Here is a 15731-nt window from a genome sequence, read left to right on the forward strand (position 1 = left end):
GCCTGGTGGCCTGGCGGCCTGGTGGCCCAGCAACCTGGCGGCCCAGTCGTTTGATATTCGGTGGTTTAGCGGACCTGGTGATCTGGTTGAGGCTCGGCTGCTGAAGGCCGGCTCGGGGACCTGGTGGTATGACGGACGGTCGTGGTCGCGGCCTGTGGCCCGTTGGACTTGTCGGCCTGGTGGACTCAGTCGTGGCCTATTTATTGGGCGAAGAGCTGGCCCTGGAGTTTGCCCTGGAGAACTTGGCTTGCTTTCGGCTACAGACTTGCCAGGTTCACTCAACATCTGTGTTACTAATTTCAGAACTGCAGTAGTTCACTTATCAAGTAAGAAAGGTCCTAAAATGGGGCAAAATTCACTTCACAAATACCTCACTTAGCAACAGAAATTTTGGTCGTAAGTCAGGGACTACCTGTAAGGGTGTGCATCATTCTAACATTACTGTGACATATTACAGATGTCTGTGCAAAGTATAGAGCAGTGGTTCTCGACCTGTGGGTCAGGACCCCATTTGGGGTCGATCGACCATTTCATGGGGGTCGCCAAGCAAGGCTGTCCGCCATTTTTTTTGTCCGCCATTTTTTCCCCCTTTTCCGGCGGGTGCCTTACCTCCCTTGGGCTGGGCCAGCTGGTGGTCGGCCTGCTCCGTCTCTGCCGCTTGCCAGCTACGCCTCGGCCGGCACAGGGGGCGGAACCACACATGTGCGGCACTCCCGGGCAGGGAAAGTCCTCGACTTACGACCGGTTGGGTAGTCCTCGACTTACGACCGGTTTAGTCCTCGACTTACGACCGGTTTAGTCCTCGACTTACAACCGGTTGGGGTCGCGGCATTAAAAAGGTTGAGAACCACTGGTATAGAGGTACATGCTCTGAATGGGATTCTCTAAATAATTAGTGTGTTCTTTTGACTACCATGGATCTTACAATTTCTCCATAGTTTACTAGTGGAACCCATAATCTTTAAAAAAAAAGTATTCAGAGATATACATTATATATAATCTGCTTCTCCATATAAGGTAAACTAAGTAGAGTGCAATCAAAAGATAGACATGAGGAAGCAATAATTAACTTTTAATTACTAGGCACCCAGAGTAAATGCGGTGTACTGGATAACGTATTGCGCTGGCAATGGGAGAGGCCATTTCTGTTCTCCTTCAGCTATAGAAGCTCACCAGGTGAAGCTAGGCCAATCCCATTCAGCCCAAATACCTGTCAGGATTATTGAAATAGAGAAGAATCGGGACAAGGGAACATTATGTGTTACCAATGAAGGAGAATATTTGTAGCTCGGGGTTGAAGTGAGGGATCCTTGGTGCTCTCTGAGCTTGCTTGTTTTCTTGTGGACGTTTCATTACCCTAACTAGGTAACATCATCAGTGCTAGTAAGGAGTGTTGTTTGCTATCTGTTTATATTCTGGTGTCTTGCCTATCTGGGTGGGTGGGGCGGTCTTAGGGATTCTTTGGTTGGGCTCTTTACTAATGGCTCTGTGGCAGCTTCTTGATTGGGGTGTTGCTTACTTGATTGTTGATCTGAAGTTGACCTTGGAGCTAATTTATGCTGATCTGAGTGTTGATTAATGGTGGAAAAGTGCTGGAGTCTTTTATGTCACCTCCAGCTCCAGAATGGAAAGTGGCATAAATAAAATAGAAGTATAATGAAAAAGGAGCATTTGATCTATTCTGGATGATCAAACTGATGCTCCAATTTCCTATGCAATTTCTATATTGGTCTAATATAGAAGTATTCTAATATGATAAGGTTACTGCCCTTGAAAGAAGTTTGAATATTCGTATTTGGTTTCAATTTGGCAGCTGTATTCGTTTTTGGAATTATCCATGGAGACATTTAGAATTTTTATAGTACAGCAGACTTAATAATTACTCATCTTATTTCTGGGTTGAATATGATATGTTTATATCCTAAGAATGATATATAGCTTGGATCTTAGATGCTTAAGGGAAGACCTTGTTCCCTCTCTGTGAGTTATTAACTCACAACATATAATACAGCAGCAGTATGTTATATTGCCAAATGATACAAGTAAATCTTTTTCAGTGACTCTAAATAGGACTGAAAGTACAAAATGTGCTGAAAATTGATGGTACCTCAAACTTACTTGTCTACTGAATGTGTGTGTTTAAATTTAGTAGAGTTTTTTTTCCCATTTTTTTTTTAGGATCTCAAGGTAATGTAGGCCCTAATTTGGACCTTAACCCAGTGTTTCTCAACTTTGACAACTTTAAGATGTGCAGACTTCCAGCTGCTGCCTGGGGGATTCTGGGATTTGAAACCCACAAATACTAACGTTGCTAAGAAATACCACCTTAACCATTACAATACTCTAGAACAGGGGTAGTCAACCCTGGCTCTTTTATGACTGGTGGACTTCAATTCCCAGAATTCCTGAGCCAGCCGTGCTGAGGGGAAAGGGAGAGGTTTCCAAGCTGAGCCATGCTGGCTCAGGAATTCTGGGAGTTGAAGTCCATGAGTTATAAAAGAGCCAAGGTTGACTACCCCTGCTGTAGAACAAGTGTTGGATACCCTGTAGATAAATTATAGATAGTGCTTCCTTATTTCTGTGTATCTTTATATTTGGATCAATCCTTATGTAGTGTGTTGTCCATTGAAAAATAGACTGCCTACTGTAGATTTCTCTACATTTTGTTTTTGAAATTTCCCACCAGTTCCCTGTTTTAAACCGCAGTGTGGTACGTTGCTTTTAGAAATGGATGAATGGAGGGGGATGATATAATTAGAATGTAAATTGAGATGAAAGGAAAAAAAATACCTTTCAATTAATTTTATTTGCCTTTGTGAGCCATTCGGCCTGGCTGTTCAAAGACCTTTGTTTACTTTTGCACTTGGGAACATTTTGTACTATATAGAGCAGACGCATAAGGGAACTCTAGCAGCATCAGCACAGGAAATGCGCTCCGTTGAAGGTTACAAGGTTGAGGCAGAAAGAGACTGGAGTTGCATCGCATCTGGAGAGCTCGACTCCTAAAAAGAAAATAGCAAAGCTGTCCTGTATTACAGTAATTTTTATGCCACAGCATCTTTGGGAAAGTAGGAGGTTCGGGCCGCCCTTCTGTAATCAAGACTTAGTCTTTCTGTGGTCAGTGCCTTCTGAAAATGGAACACAAATCACTTCCTGATGTTATCTTCTTATGTCTGAAATCAGCAGGGCTGATCGTCATAAACCGCATTATATTTATGGTGAGCTAGATTGCCCAAACCGCTAGTTTAAACTGCTTATCAACTTTATATTCTGACTTCAAAGCTTTCTGGAATAGAGGCAAAATCAGCACACAGCCTTCGTTTACTAAATTTAGTATTGACTTCCTCCTAGTAAACGGTGAACTTGAAGTTAGAGCTTGTTCAGAAATCCCTTCATGCTGTAAAGAAACTTACTGTAAAAGTGCCGGGTTTTTTACAGTATTGTGTGCAGGTAAAAATGGAAATACTGAAATACTGTAAGCCTCTTTGTACATCTACGCAACATTGACAAATAGCATTGTTACCTAGTTGAGTAATGAAATCTTTGTAAGAAAACAGCCAAGCTTAGAGAGCACCAAGGACACCACATTGACATATGTACAAAAAGGGGCAGAGTTTCCATCTCACTGCTAAGACCCCCACTTTGATTTTTTTTTTTACTTTCCGTATGCACAATGCTGCATAAGGTTTTCTTGAAATAAAAAAAAAATGTTACTGTTTTGTTGAGCCTGTTGTACTACCATGAATCACCATTTATTTATTACAATACTTTGTATGCTGTCTATTCACACAGGTTTTAGATGGCTTACAGTACAGTACGAACATTTCAAAAGCCTGGTCTTTATCAAGGCTACAGAAATGGGGTTAGGGCACAGGTGGTCCAGAAATTGTCCAAAACGTATGAACATGAATATTAACTTTAGCTTAAATATAACATATAATGGCAAGTATTCAAAAATAATAAATGCCAAGTATTCAAAAAGAATAAAAACTTTTTTCTTCAAAAAGAATAAAACAGCCACAAAAAATAGGCTGCCTTTCAATTTTCATTCATTTAAGTTTTATTTCATATAAATTCATCTTGTTTACCTGTACTGTTTTATTGAGAATAGATTAGTGTTAAACTAATTGTTTAGGAGAAAGGACAGGAAACAGCTATTGTGGTTTATTAATATCCTTATCAGTCAAATTCATATGAATGATAAGACCTTAAATCTATACTAGTGGGATTATTTGTGAAATATGTTGAAATCAAACAAACAAAGCTAAAAATACTCAAGTCCTAAATGTCTAAATTTAGCTTTGATATCAGTCCCACTAGATCAGTGATGGCGAACCTTTTAGAGACCGAGTGCCCAAACTGCAACCCAAAACTCACTTATTTATTGCCGGGTGCCAGGTGGGCGTGGCCCACTGGATGGGCGTGCCTTGTTGGTCATGGCAGATTGGATGGGTATGGCCAAGGTGGGCGTGATCACCTCAATTTTGCTTGTGGGGAGGGACGCTTATGGGGGCCGGACAGGGTTGGGGGAGATCCAGGGGGTCTCTTGTAGGTGGGCAGGAGGCTCGTCCTGAGGGCGAGGCAAGGCAAGGTGAGGCAGGGTGGGGGTGCCATTGTCACAGGGCAAGGTGAGGCAGGAGCCGGGGCAGCTGCTGCCTGACATCATCGGCCCCTGCACACAGAGGCCAGCGAGCGCATGGGTGCTGGGATGCATCCAGCCACGTGGGACCTCGGCGAGTTAGCAGGCGGCTGGTTGAAGAGGGACAGTTGTCATCTCCGGGGCATGGCACATGTGCCCACAGAAGGCTCTGAGTGCCGCCTCTGGCACGCGTGCCATAGGTTCGCCACCACTGCACTACGTAAACCAGACAATGAAATTGATCCACAAGATCAAACACGAGCAGATTGACTATATCAACACACATCAACTATAATAACAATCTTGCAAGTCTGGTTGTTTTGTACCTCTTTCCTTCTTATACTCCTGTGAATTAGAAGGGTTTCTGTCTGAACTGTTTATGAACATTATCTGGAAGTTCTGGACTTTCAAAAAATGCTTGAGCCACTTTTTCCTAGACAACAGACCCCGGATATCTCTAACAACATCATCTTCCTGTTGTGTAATGGATGTACACTTGAAATTCTCATAATTTTCTTCAAAATGTGTATCTATGAAAGATTCTAGAAGAACATAGTTTTCATTTTTTTTAATTGGAAAAAGTAATACTTTAAAGCATGGGTGTCAAACTCGCCGCGTCACGTGATGTGTCGTGACGTGTCACAACTTTTTTTGCATTGCCAGAGCTGCTGTGGGCGCGGCCTCCGTATGATGCAACTGGCCTGCGGGCCGGCAGTTTGACACCCCTGCTTTAAAGGAATGGTTCCCAAACTCAGTTCTTATTTTTTCACAAGCAAAAGAAATACCAAACAGTTCCATTTATTAAATAATGTAGTAAGGTCAAAAATGTAAAGTATCCCGCAGTGCCCTTTGGGAGCTATCACTTAAAAGAGAATAACAGATCTGTTCAAGAATAACTAGTAAGCACACTGGAGGCAAGTTTTTGGATTAGTCACTGCTTATTTTATATTAAAGATAAATCAAGCGATTTGTGTTCTTTTCCCAGATTCATTTATGTAGGTGTCCTGCTTCAGGTTTCAATTACACATTCCACTGTTGCTATGGAGATTCGCAATTTACTCGAAGTTAAGAGATAACTGCAGTCAAGGAATATAAACCAAACAGAGTCTATGCCAGGGGTAGGCAACCTTGGCTCTTTTATGATTCGTGAACTTCAACTCCCAGAATTCCTGAGCCAGCATGGCTGGCTCAGGGATTCTGGAAGTTAAAGTCCACGAGTCATAAAAGAGCCAAGGTTGCCTACCCCTGGTCTATGCGGAAGGACGCTTGCCCGGGTAGTTTCACTTTCTGTAGGAATGCACAGAAAAGAAGTCAAATCCAGCCTGAAGAGCAGATAGCTAAGTCAGCCTGTCCAATATCAAGAGTTTCATGAGCAACTTTCACAGGAATGACATGCCAAAGCAGAAAATCAGCTGTTTCCAGCACAGGAATATGGGACAGAGCTGCCTCTTAAATCATACTGTAGCCAACTGTCTTTAATCAAGAGGTTTATTCTCTTGCTTGGCAAGGAGTCTCATAGAATATTTTTTTTTCCTCTGCTCTTTGCTTTACTTGCTGGGTGCAGAGCTGAGAGGCCTAATATCATCATCTTAATGCCGCTGTGTTTGATGAGTCTCGGATGCTTCTTGGCTTTCTGTCTCCTGAGGCTGACATTCCATAGGTTCTGCTGGAGCAGCTTCTTCAAAATCAGATTCAGAGACTGAGTCCTATGTCAAGAGAGTACCGTATTTTACGGCGTATAAGACGACTTTCTAAACCCTGAAAATCTTCTCAAAAGTTGGGGGTCGTCTTACACGCCCAGTCGTCTTATATGCCGGAAAATACGGGTATTCTATTTTATTCCTTTACACATGTGGTTTGGCATATTACTCATCAAGTTTTCTCTCCCCCCCCTCTCGCTCAAACTCTATATTTTAACTGGAAAAGTTGGGGGTCGTCTTATACGCCCAGTCTTATACGGCGGAAAATACGGTATGTTAGGCACTAATGAAACAAAGCCAAAAGACTTCAATATTTGAGGGATAATTCGTGCTAACTCACAACATCTTTAAATCAGTTCTATTAAGCTATATCAGTGGTGGCGAACCTATGGCACGCATGCCAGAGGCGGCACTCAGAGCCTCTCTGTGGGCACTTCTCTGAACTGCTGCTGGTGGGCTGCAGAGCCCTAGAGTGTGCCGGTTGAGGAACCGGCAGGCTGTGGCTGCTGACGGACACTGTCGGCCCCCATGTGCTCGCTGGCCTCTGTGTGCGGGGACTGATGGTGTTAGCTGCTCTGACCCCTGCCTTGCCTTGCCCTGCGATAATGGCACCCCCACCCTACCTCGCCTCACCCTGCAGGACGAGCCTTCTGCCCACCACCCCACCTGCCAGAGACCCCCTGGATCTCCCCCAACCCTGCCCGGCCCCCACAGGCGTCCCTCCCCATGAGCAATATCGAGGTGACCATGCCCACCTTGGCCACACCCATCCAGTCTGCCATGACCACCACAGCCATACCCACCCAGTGGGCCACACTCACCTTGCACCCGGCAATAAATAAGTGGGTTTTGGGTTGCAGTTTGGGCACTCAGTCTCTAAAAGGTTTGCCATTACTGAGCTATATGGTAAATAGGACATCATGTACATTCATGCAAGTGGACTTCATTTGGTTTACTTGCATTATTAGGCTGTTTTTACAAGTGAGACAATACACATCCTTTCATGTGTGATCCAGTGCAAAGCTCATGCTTGTATCAATTGTAGTGTGTGTGTGTGTGTTTTAAAAAAGCAGTAGCTTAGTTTTAGGGAAGAGTATTGTAGCTTTAATTGTATAATTATTTTCAAATTGTTAGCACTGTATTCTTTTTGTTTGTGGAAACACACTTTAAAGGATTTGGCTGTAAAATGGCATAGATGTTTTTTAAGTAAAAATTATTATCTTTGGATAACCTGTGCTAGCTGCAACAAAAATGAAATTTATGCAAAATATTTCTATATACACATGCCAGAGGATAGATCATACATTATTGAGTGCCCTTGGTAAGTGTTACACTCATATCACATAATCCTCAACAGAATGAACATCTTGGGCACTACGGGAACCATAATCGTGGCGCTAACTATCAAAACTATCAACTAAATAATTTAGGGAGATTCCCCCCGAATACGTTGTATATTGATGCTTATACTACTTATAAGTTAAGTATGGTGGTGCCCATATTTCTTGGAAGGGAGGAATGAAGGGCAAACCTGAAAAGGGTAAAATTGAAAAGAGGCTCATAAGGACAAAAAAAAATCATTGTTCACATTTATATTTTTGCTTTACAAAAAAGATTTAAAAGCAAAATTAAGAAAAAATTTATAAAATTGCATGTTCTAACAAAAATATCTAAAATCAAATACTATATTTCCATATTTTTCACTGCATTCAGTAGTACATTTGTGCAATAAAAGTTAAAATGACGTCCTTTAAAGTGTTAGAGAAAGCTAGCATGTTTGCAGTTCTCATCTTGTTTTCTTCCAAGTATCCACAAAAAGAATTGTAATAAATCTTTCACTAAGAATAATCTTTATTGATAATAACTGGCCAAGTCCAGAAGGTGCTTATACGATTAATGTTTGTTCTAGGGTAAAAAAAATTATAAAGATTCAGCTTCTAACAATGGAAGAATTCCTTTTAACTCTGTATCTAAAAGTTTCATAATGTTCAATATACATTATGGAACATTTTTTTGTTAATACAGTTCTATCATGTTATTGGTGTTCATATAAGTCAATTATATATGATTTGACAGATTTGTGATCAGATAAAGTTTTTGCAACACTGTACAGCTTTTGGGTTGATATTTTTTCAGCTATTGCAACCAGTCCGAGATATTTGGAAAGGAAGATGGTGCTGGTAGAGTTTAAAGAAATCTTTCTCCAACTTCGTTCTGTCATGTATAGTTTGTTTCTTCATATTTCCAGGCTGAAGAGCTGAATTGGCAAGTCATAAATTTAACAAGTAGGCCTTGTTTCCACAGCTGTCCTGTTCTTACTGAAGTACTAAGCTGTTTCTATATTATATCACTTCTGACACAGACTCATAGTATTCTCTTCCCTACGGAATAAACCAGCATGTTGGGGAACTTATTATTGATGTGGCATCTTTTCATAGGACCTTTATTTATTTAATGGAATTAGTTTCATATGAACCCCCATTTTTTCTGAAGCTGCTATAATCTAGGAGCTTATAATTTGAATTTAAAATAGGCTTTTATTCAAGACTTTTTAATTCTTGAAAGAAGTGGAAAAGTAACTCCAATAGATCGTGGTTTTATGGGGAGGGAGAGAGAAAGAGAAAGAGTTTATAAGAAGTATATTTTGAAACTATCTCCTCCTACCACCAATATATACTTTTATTAAAGATGTTTAAATGGTAGATAGAATTCAGTTGAAACCTCTGCTGGTTTCATATTTTGTAATTCTTATTCTTGCAAATCTTGTATTTATTCTATATATATTCTAATTTCTGCCTCCTCTCATCCCAATTTTAAAAATTGCTAAATTTGTAAATAATCTTTTATTTAATATCTTCATCAGAATCTTCCGGAATTGCTCTAAATATCAAACAAAATTCCTTCACTCTCAATTCCAGTGCAGCCAGATTATCTAGTTCTCTTTCAAACTCTAACTTCTGTCTTACTCTTGAGAATTTCTACCTTGTGATTAAGTTGTTTTACATTTCCAGACACTTGTTTTACAGAGCTTTCCATTTTTAAAACTTTATTTCATCTGCTCTTTCATCTTTAAAAATATCATTGATTCTTTATTCAAAAACTGTGAATTTAGTATTACTAATATTGATAAGTGATTTAGTCAATTTAATATCAAATGATTCAACTAACTTACTGTCCAGTTTTAATTTTTCTTTTAAGTTTAGAAATACAAATATAAAAATAACTAATACAAACTAAGAGTACAAAAAGGCAAGAAAAATAGTGCGGAGAAAAAGAAAAAAATATAACAAAGAAAATAAAAAAGATATATAAAAACATGACTTCCCCCTCCCTTCAGACAAGTACAGACAATTACAGTAACTTATCACTTTCTCTGATATTTCAACAAAAGTTCTCTTCTTCCCATATCTCACCTCTTCTCAATAGACATATTTCTTACATCCATTCCTGGTTAAGCTTTTTGTCAAATTTTTTAAACCTTTTATTTCCCTTTGTAATCCAGAAAGAATGTTAACTCACCAAATGGATTTTTTTTGTCCTGCTGCTCAGAAAATCTCTTTTTTAGCTGTAAATTAATTACGCCCAAAGTTTTGTCTCCATATACACTATATCAGGGCTTTTCAACCTTTTCACCCATTGTACCACTTTTAGGATATGCCAATATCCGAGTACCACCAGTCGCCTAGCAAGGTGTCAAAAACTTGATGACCAAAAAAAAAAAAAAGGAAAAAAGTACAGGTAGTCCTCGACTTACAATAGTTCGCTTAGTGACTGTTTGAAGTTACAATGGCACTGAAAAAAGTGGCCCCCAAGGCACAGCCGAGCAAGACACCTGCCTGCCCACCCAGCGGCACTCTTCCCCCTGTCCGAGGTTTTCATTGTTGTGAGCATTTCTGTTGAGGATTGGCAGCGGGGGTGGGGTGGGGTGTGTTTGGTTTTTATTCCCCCTGTCTGCTGGGTGGTTGCAGCAAGTTTTGGTCACTTCACATGACCCTGGGACACTATGACCGTCATAAATATGAATCAGTTGCCAAGCATCTGAATGTAAATCACAAGACTCTGGAGATGCTGCAACATTCCAGCTGATCGGTGCTTCTTCTGGGCTCAGCAGAAGCGCCAGGATCAGCGCCGAGCCCCAGCTGGAGCCTGGCGCTGATCCTGGCGCTTCCACTGAGCCCTGACATTCCCGAAGAAGCGCTGATCCTGGTGCTTCTGCTGAGCCCTGACATCCCTGCAGCTCCAGCCATCTCTCGCTCAGGCTTGTGCAGTGCTGCCACCGGTTCAGCTCATTCCCCATCCCTGCTACCACTTTTCTAGGATGGTCGCATACCACCTGCCATGTGCCAATGTACCAAGATGGTACCCGTACCACTGGTTGAAAAGCCCTGCACTATATTATGACTGTGAACCTGATTTAAATTCTTCATATCCCAGTCACTTAATTCAAAGCCAACCAGAAAATCTTACTCTCTGCTGTCTTTCACAAGGAGCATCCATCTAGAGTACAAGCAGACGATCTCACAAATTCTCCTTTATCCCACTGGCCAAAATTCACCATCTGGTAGCCAATTTACCCAACACCGTTCCCACTTGTTCAGAGAGATCTAGTTCACCATGAATCCTGCCCGGAAGCTTTGAAGCTATCTTTTCCCATTATCATACAACCACCAAAATTATCAAATTATTACTTTCTAAGGAACAAACACAAGGGATTAAATTTTGGCAAATTTTGCAGATAATTTGAATGTTTTGCTTAGCGGAATTTAGACATTGATGCTGATACTAGAGCAATTATGAAGTCATTTTAATGTATTATGGCTATTTAGAACAGATTATGTACTTGTTCTGAGAATTAGACTGTCATTTTTAACTCGAGGCATACGTGTTTTTTTCCAGAAAATATACCAGATGAGCTTCGAGAACCATTTTATACAGATCAGTATGACCAGGAACATATTAAGCCTCCTGTGGTTAATTTGCTGCTGTCTGCAGAACTTTACTGTCGTGCAGGAAGTCTCATCCTGAAGAGCGATGCTGCCAAGCCTCTCCTGGGTCATGATGCTGTTATCCAAGCTTTGGCACAAAAAGGCCTCTATGTTACCGACCAGGAGAAACTGGTAACAGAGAGAGACTTGCACAAGAAACCTATTCAGATGGTGAGTTTTGGGATTTCTATGTTAGTTCTTGATTGTTCCTTGCCGTATTAGTACTCTTAGCAGCACTACAGGGGCTTTTTTTCCAGTTTCAATAAATTGGCAAGTAAAATATCATAAACTGAAGGTACCAAATAGCTACAGAGTTGAAGAGATGAATTATATAGCTCTTCCCTATTGCCCCTAATAAAGCGGTGGGATTCAAATACCTGAACAACTGGTTCTCTGCGTGGACACCAATTCTGGAAGTCTGTTCTGAGCCTGGCAGGCCTGGGGGAGGCCTCCCAGGCTCAGAACGGACTTCTGGAAGTGGCGGAAGTGTCCACGCACTTCCGGTGGCCCATTCTGCGCCTCGGACTCCGGGTTAGAAGGGACTTCCGGAAGTGGCGTCCATGCACTTCTGGCGATCCGTTCTGAGCCTTGCAAAAAAGGGCTAGGGCATCAGCTGGTTTGCCAAAGACAACAAAAAAATAGCTACCAGTTCTACTGAACTGGTGCGATCCAGCTGAATCCCACCACTGCCCTAATAGCTTGAATTACTCCAGTTCAAAAATCTTGATAACTGAAAAGAAGAGTGTTTTACATATTTAAGATTTTTGTCTTGCTTATACATATTTAGATTCAAATTTAGTAAGAATAGCCAGTGCAATTAAATCAGCAAGACAATTTGGGCATGACTGGATGACTTAAATGAATCTATTCTAAGTCTGGATCTGATTCCCCATGGTTTCCTGTTTTGATTAAAATAGTGTGACTTATCTGTCCATATAGGCCTGTTCATTTATACTTTGATTAAAAAAATGTTGAAGTGGCTTTGCATGTTTCATTTAAATTTTGAGTTGGAAGCTGTTGGTATCCAATAACTATTTTAAAGAGGCTAGTCAGTCTGAATATTACAGTTGTACGTAACTGCATGGAAATGCAGAAGTACAAAAAGAGTGGAAATATTTCAGTGGCAAGTACTTACCCTAAAATCAGCATCTGTTTAGCTGATTGTACAGTGTAGGGTTAGAGTCAGTATTATAGCAGATATCTAGTATTCTACTCTGAATCTTGGATTAAGGGATAGCAGTATTGTGAAGTACTGTTGTTTTTAAACTGATTATTGTAGTGTGTAATTCAGTTGATGTAATCTGGATTTTTAGTGACGGGAAGGGTGAATGTCAAGTTGGAGTTTTTAAAGTCCAGAATTTAGTCCAAAAATGTTTGATAGCTATTTTTAGTTTTCCTATCCAGTGTGCAGTTGCAAGAAAAAGCTGGGCAAATTTGGTATATTTTCTACTTCCACAAGATAACAAGTGCCCCCAATTAGCTGGCACAGAAAGTAACAAGGGAGCATTGCCAACATTCTTTGCAGTCAGTGCTCAATAATTCTGTACCCAGCATAGTTGTTTGGGAGAATAGCTGTGAGAAAAGTTCACAATGAGTAAGATTTTTTGGGTGGTGGAGAGAGGGGGGGAGAGAGAGGGGCGAGGGAGAGAGGGAGGGCTAGAGGGAGGGAGAGAGAGAGAGAGAGAGAGAGAGAGAGAGAGAATAATTGAACAACTCTCCCACCAAAAAAGCTGAAAATATTTCCTATTCAAACAACTGAAGATTGGAAAAATAAAAAACTATTTATTAAGATTTTTGGTAGGAATGCAAGGAATTATGAACATAAGCATAAACCGATACAAATGCATCGTGAGGAAAACACATGCCTACATAAAACCCAAATGAAGCTACCTGCTCAGGTAATAATCTGCTAAAATGATGGATTAGGGAGAAAAGCAACCATATGAAACAAACCTTGGTCCATAAGGGATTGTTTAGGACATTTGAAGCATAGGAAGACAGGGAAAAAGGGCAAGAATACTTCATTTTGAATTCTGGAATTGAGAATCACAGTATCACAGGCTTTTCTCTCTTTTACCTTGCTATACCTCCCTCTTCTGTAGCATTTTGATACAGCTATTGTACCTTTTTTATACATCCACAAACTATAACTCAATAGGACAATGCAAACAAAGGAACTTGTAGAAATAATGGCAGAAGGAACCTCCTGATGAACTTTGGTGATCAAGGGATTGAACCATTAGAAGCCCTGATGGTGCAGTGGTTAAAATGCAGTATTGCAAGCTAACTCTGCCCACAGCCTTCCATCCTTCCAAGGTTAAAGCTATATAGCATAAATGTAAAAAAAAATGTAACAGAAAATATGCAGATATAAAATTTCATAACAAATAAATGGCTGAAATATTTCTGTTTGTCTGCTTAGTTGTCAGAGAAATTTGGCTCTAGCTAACTAATTGAAATATTTTTCTCATCCTATTAATTACATTTTTGGCAATTTAAAAGAGGTGTCTTGTTTCTTGGTATCAGGAAAATTGAACTCCTTAAAAATGTTCTCTTCTGAAGTTGAAGCTCAGGCAACTATTCACTGAATTATAGGATAGATATAAATTTAACAATTTCATGTTAAGCCTGTACGATGGCTTTGTAATTATAGTTGTTCTGTATTATGGTTATTGACTAGACTATATTTTTCTGTGCAACATCTTGATTCAATAAAGTAGCCGAGTTAACAAGTAGGAAAACTATTCAATATATAGTGTAATTGTTTGCATGTATGTATTAAAATTTTTAAAGGCTTATAATCTTCCTTTTTTTGGAGAGTGGATTGCCCGAAATTCAAAGTTAGCTTCCTTTAAGATAAATAAAAACAATTCATTTTGATGACAATTGGCGAATTTCTTTTCAAGACTGCTTGAATTTAATCTCCCTTTATTCCTGCAGTGTGATTGTCTTATGAATTGAGGTTAATACTTTGTTTCAAATAGTTCGTATCTCTAAGGGCCAAGTGATAAATGGAACAGAACCTCTTCCAGCTGCCAGAGGTACATTAGGACAAGTTACATTTACTGTTGAAAGTTGTTATATTCCTCCTCCAATTCAGATGAGGAATGGTTGTTGTTGTTGTTATTATTATTATTATTATTAATAGTTGGCAGGGACCTTGGAGGTCATCTAGTCCAACCCCCCGCTCAGGCAGGAAACCCTATACCATTTCAGACAAATGGCTGTCCAGTCTCTTTTTAAAAACTTCCAGTGTTGGAGCATTCACAGCTTCTGGAGGCAGGTTGTTCCCCTGATTAATTGTTCTAACTGTCATGAAATTTCTCCTTAGTTCTCGGTTGCTTCTCTGGTTATTTTCCATCAGTTGCTTCTTGTCCTGCCTTCGGGTGCTTTGGAGAATAGCTTGACTCTCTCTTCTTTGTGGCAGCCCCTGAGATATTGGAACACTGCTATCATGTCACCCCTAGTCCTTCGTTAAACTAGACATACCCAATTTCAGCAACCGTTCCTTATATGTTTTAGCCTCCAGTCCCCTAATCATCTTTGTTGCTCTTCTCTGTACTCTTTCTAGAGTCTCAACATCTTTTTTACATCGTGGTGACCAAAACTGGATGCAGTATTCCAAGTATGGCCTTATCAAGGCATTGTAAAGTGGTATTAACACTTCACATGATCTTGATTCTATCCCTCTGTTAATGCAGCCTAGCACTGTGTTGGCTTTTTTGGCAACTGCAGCACATTGCTGGCTCATATTTAAGTAATTGTCCACTAGGGCTCCAAGATCCCTCTCACAGTTGCTGTTATTGAGCATAGTACCACCTATACTATGCCTGTGCATTTGGTTTTTCTTGCCTAAATGTAGAACCTTACTTTTTTCACCATTGAATTTCATTTTGTTAGATAGCACCTAATGTTCAAGTCTGTCAAGATCCTTCTGTATCTTAAGCCTATCTTCTGGAGTGTTGCTATTCCTACCAGCTTGGTGTTGTCTGCAAATTTGATGAGTTCCCCATTTATCTCCTCGTCCAAGTCATTGATGAAGATGTTGAAGAGCACTGGGCCTAGAACAGAGCCCTGGGGCACCCCAGTACACACTTTCCTCCATGTAGACGCAGTTCCATTGAGGACCACACGCTGAGTACGGCCGGTCAGCCAGCTACCGAATCCATCTGGTGGTGATGCTGACTAACCCACATTTTTCTATCTTGTCAAGTAGTAGATTGTGATCTATTTTATCAAACGCCTTACTGAAGTCCAAGTAAATTATATCCACAGCATTCCTCTGGTCCACTAATTTTGTCACCTGGTCAAAGAATGCAATAAGATTTGTCTGGCATGATCTGTTTTTGACAGACCCATGTTGGCTTTTGGTAATGACTTTGTTTGCCTCTAGGTGTTCGCTGATTC

At 40.4% G+C, this 15731-nt stretch overlaps 1 protein-coding gene across 1 annotated transcript in view; it reads left to right on the forward strand.

Annotated features, from left to right (window-relative positions):
* CAMSAP2 (calmodulin regulated spectrin associated protein family member 2) overlaps nt 1-15731 on the forward strand; it is an 82100-nt gene that overhangs the window by 11225 nt on the left and 55144 nt on the right. The window contains exon 2 of the mRNA XM_029285717.1: nt 11236-11495. Within this exon, the coding sequence (XP_029141550.1) occupies nt 11236-11495 (260 nt within the window). The remainder of the gene's footprint in view (nt 1-11235; nt 11496-15731) is intronic.

Source organism: Protobothrops mucrosquamatus, unplaced genomic scaffold, assembly GCF_001527695.2.
Source record: "Protobothrops mucrosquamatus isolate PMUCROS unplaced genomic scaffold, P.Mucros_1.0 scaffold_182, whole genome shotgun sequence".
Lineage (NCBI taxonomy): Eukaryota > Metazoa > Chordata > Lepidosauria > Squamata > Viperidae > Protobothrops > Protobothrops mucrosquamatus.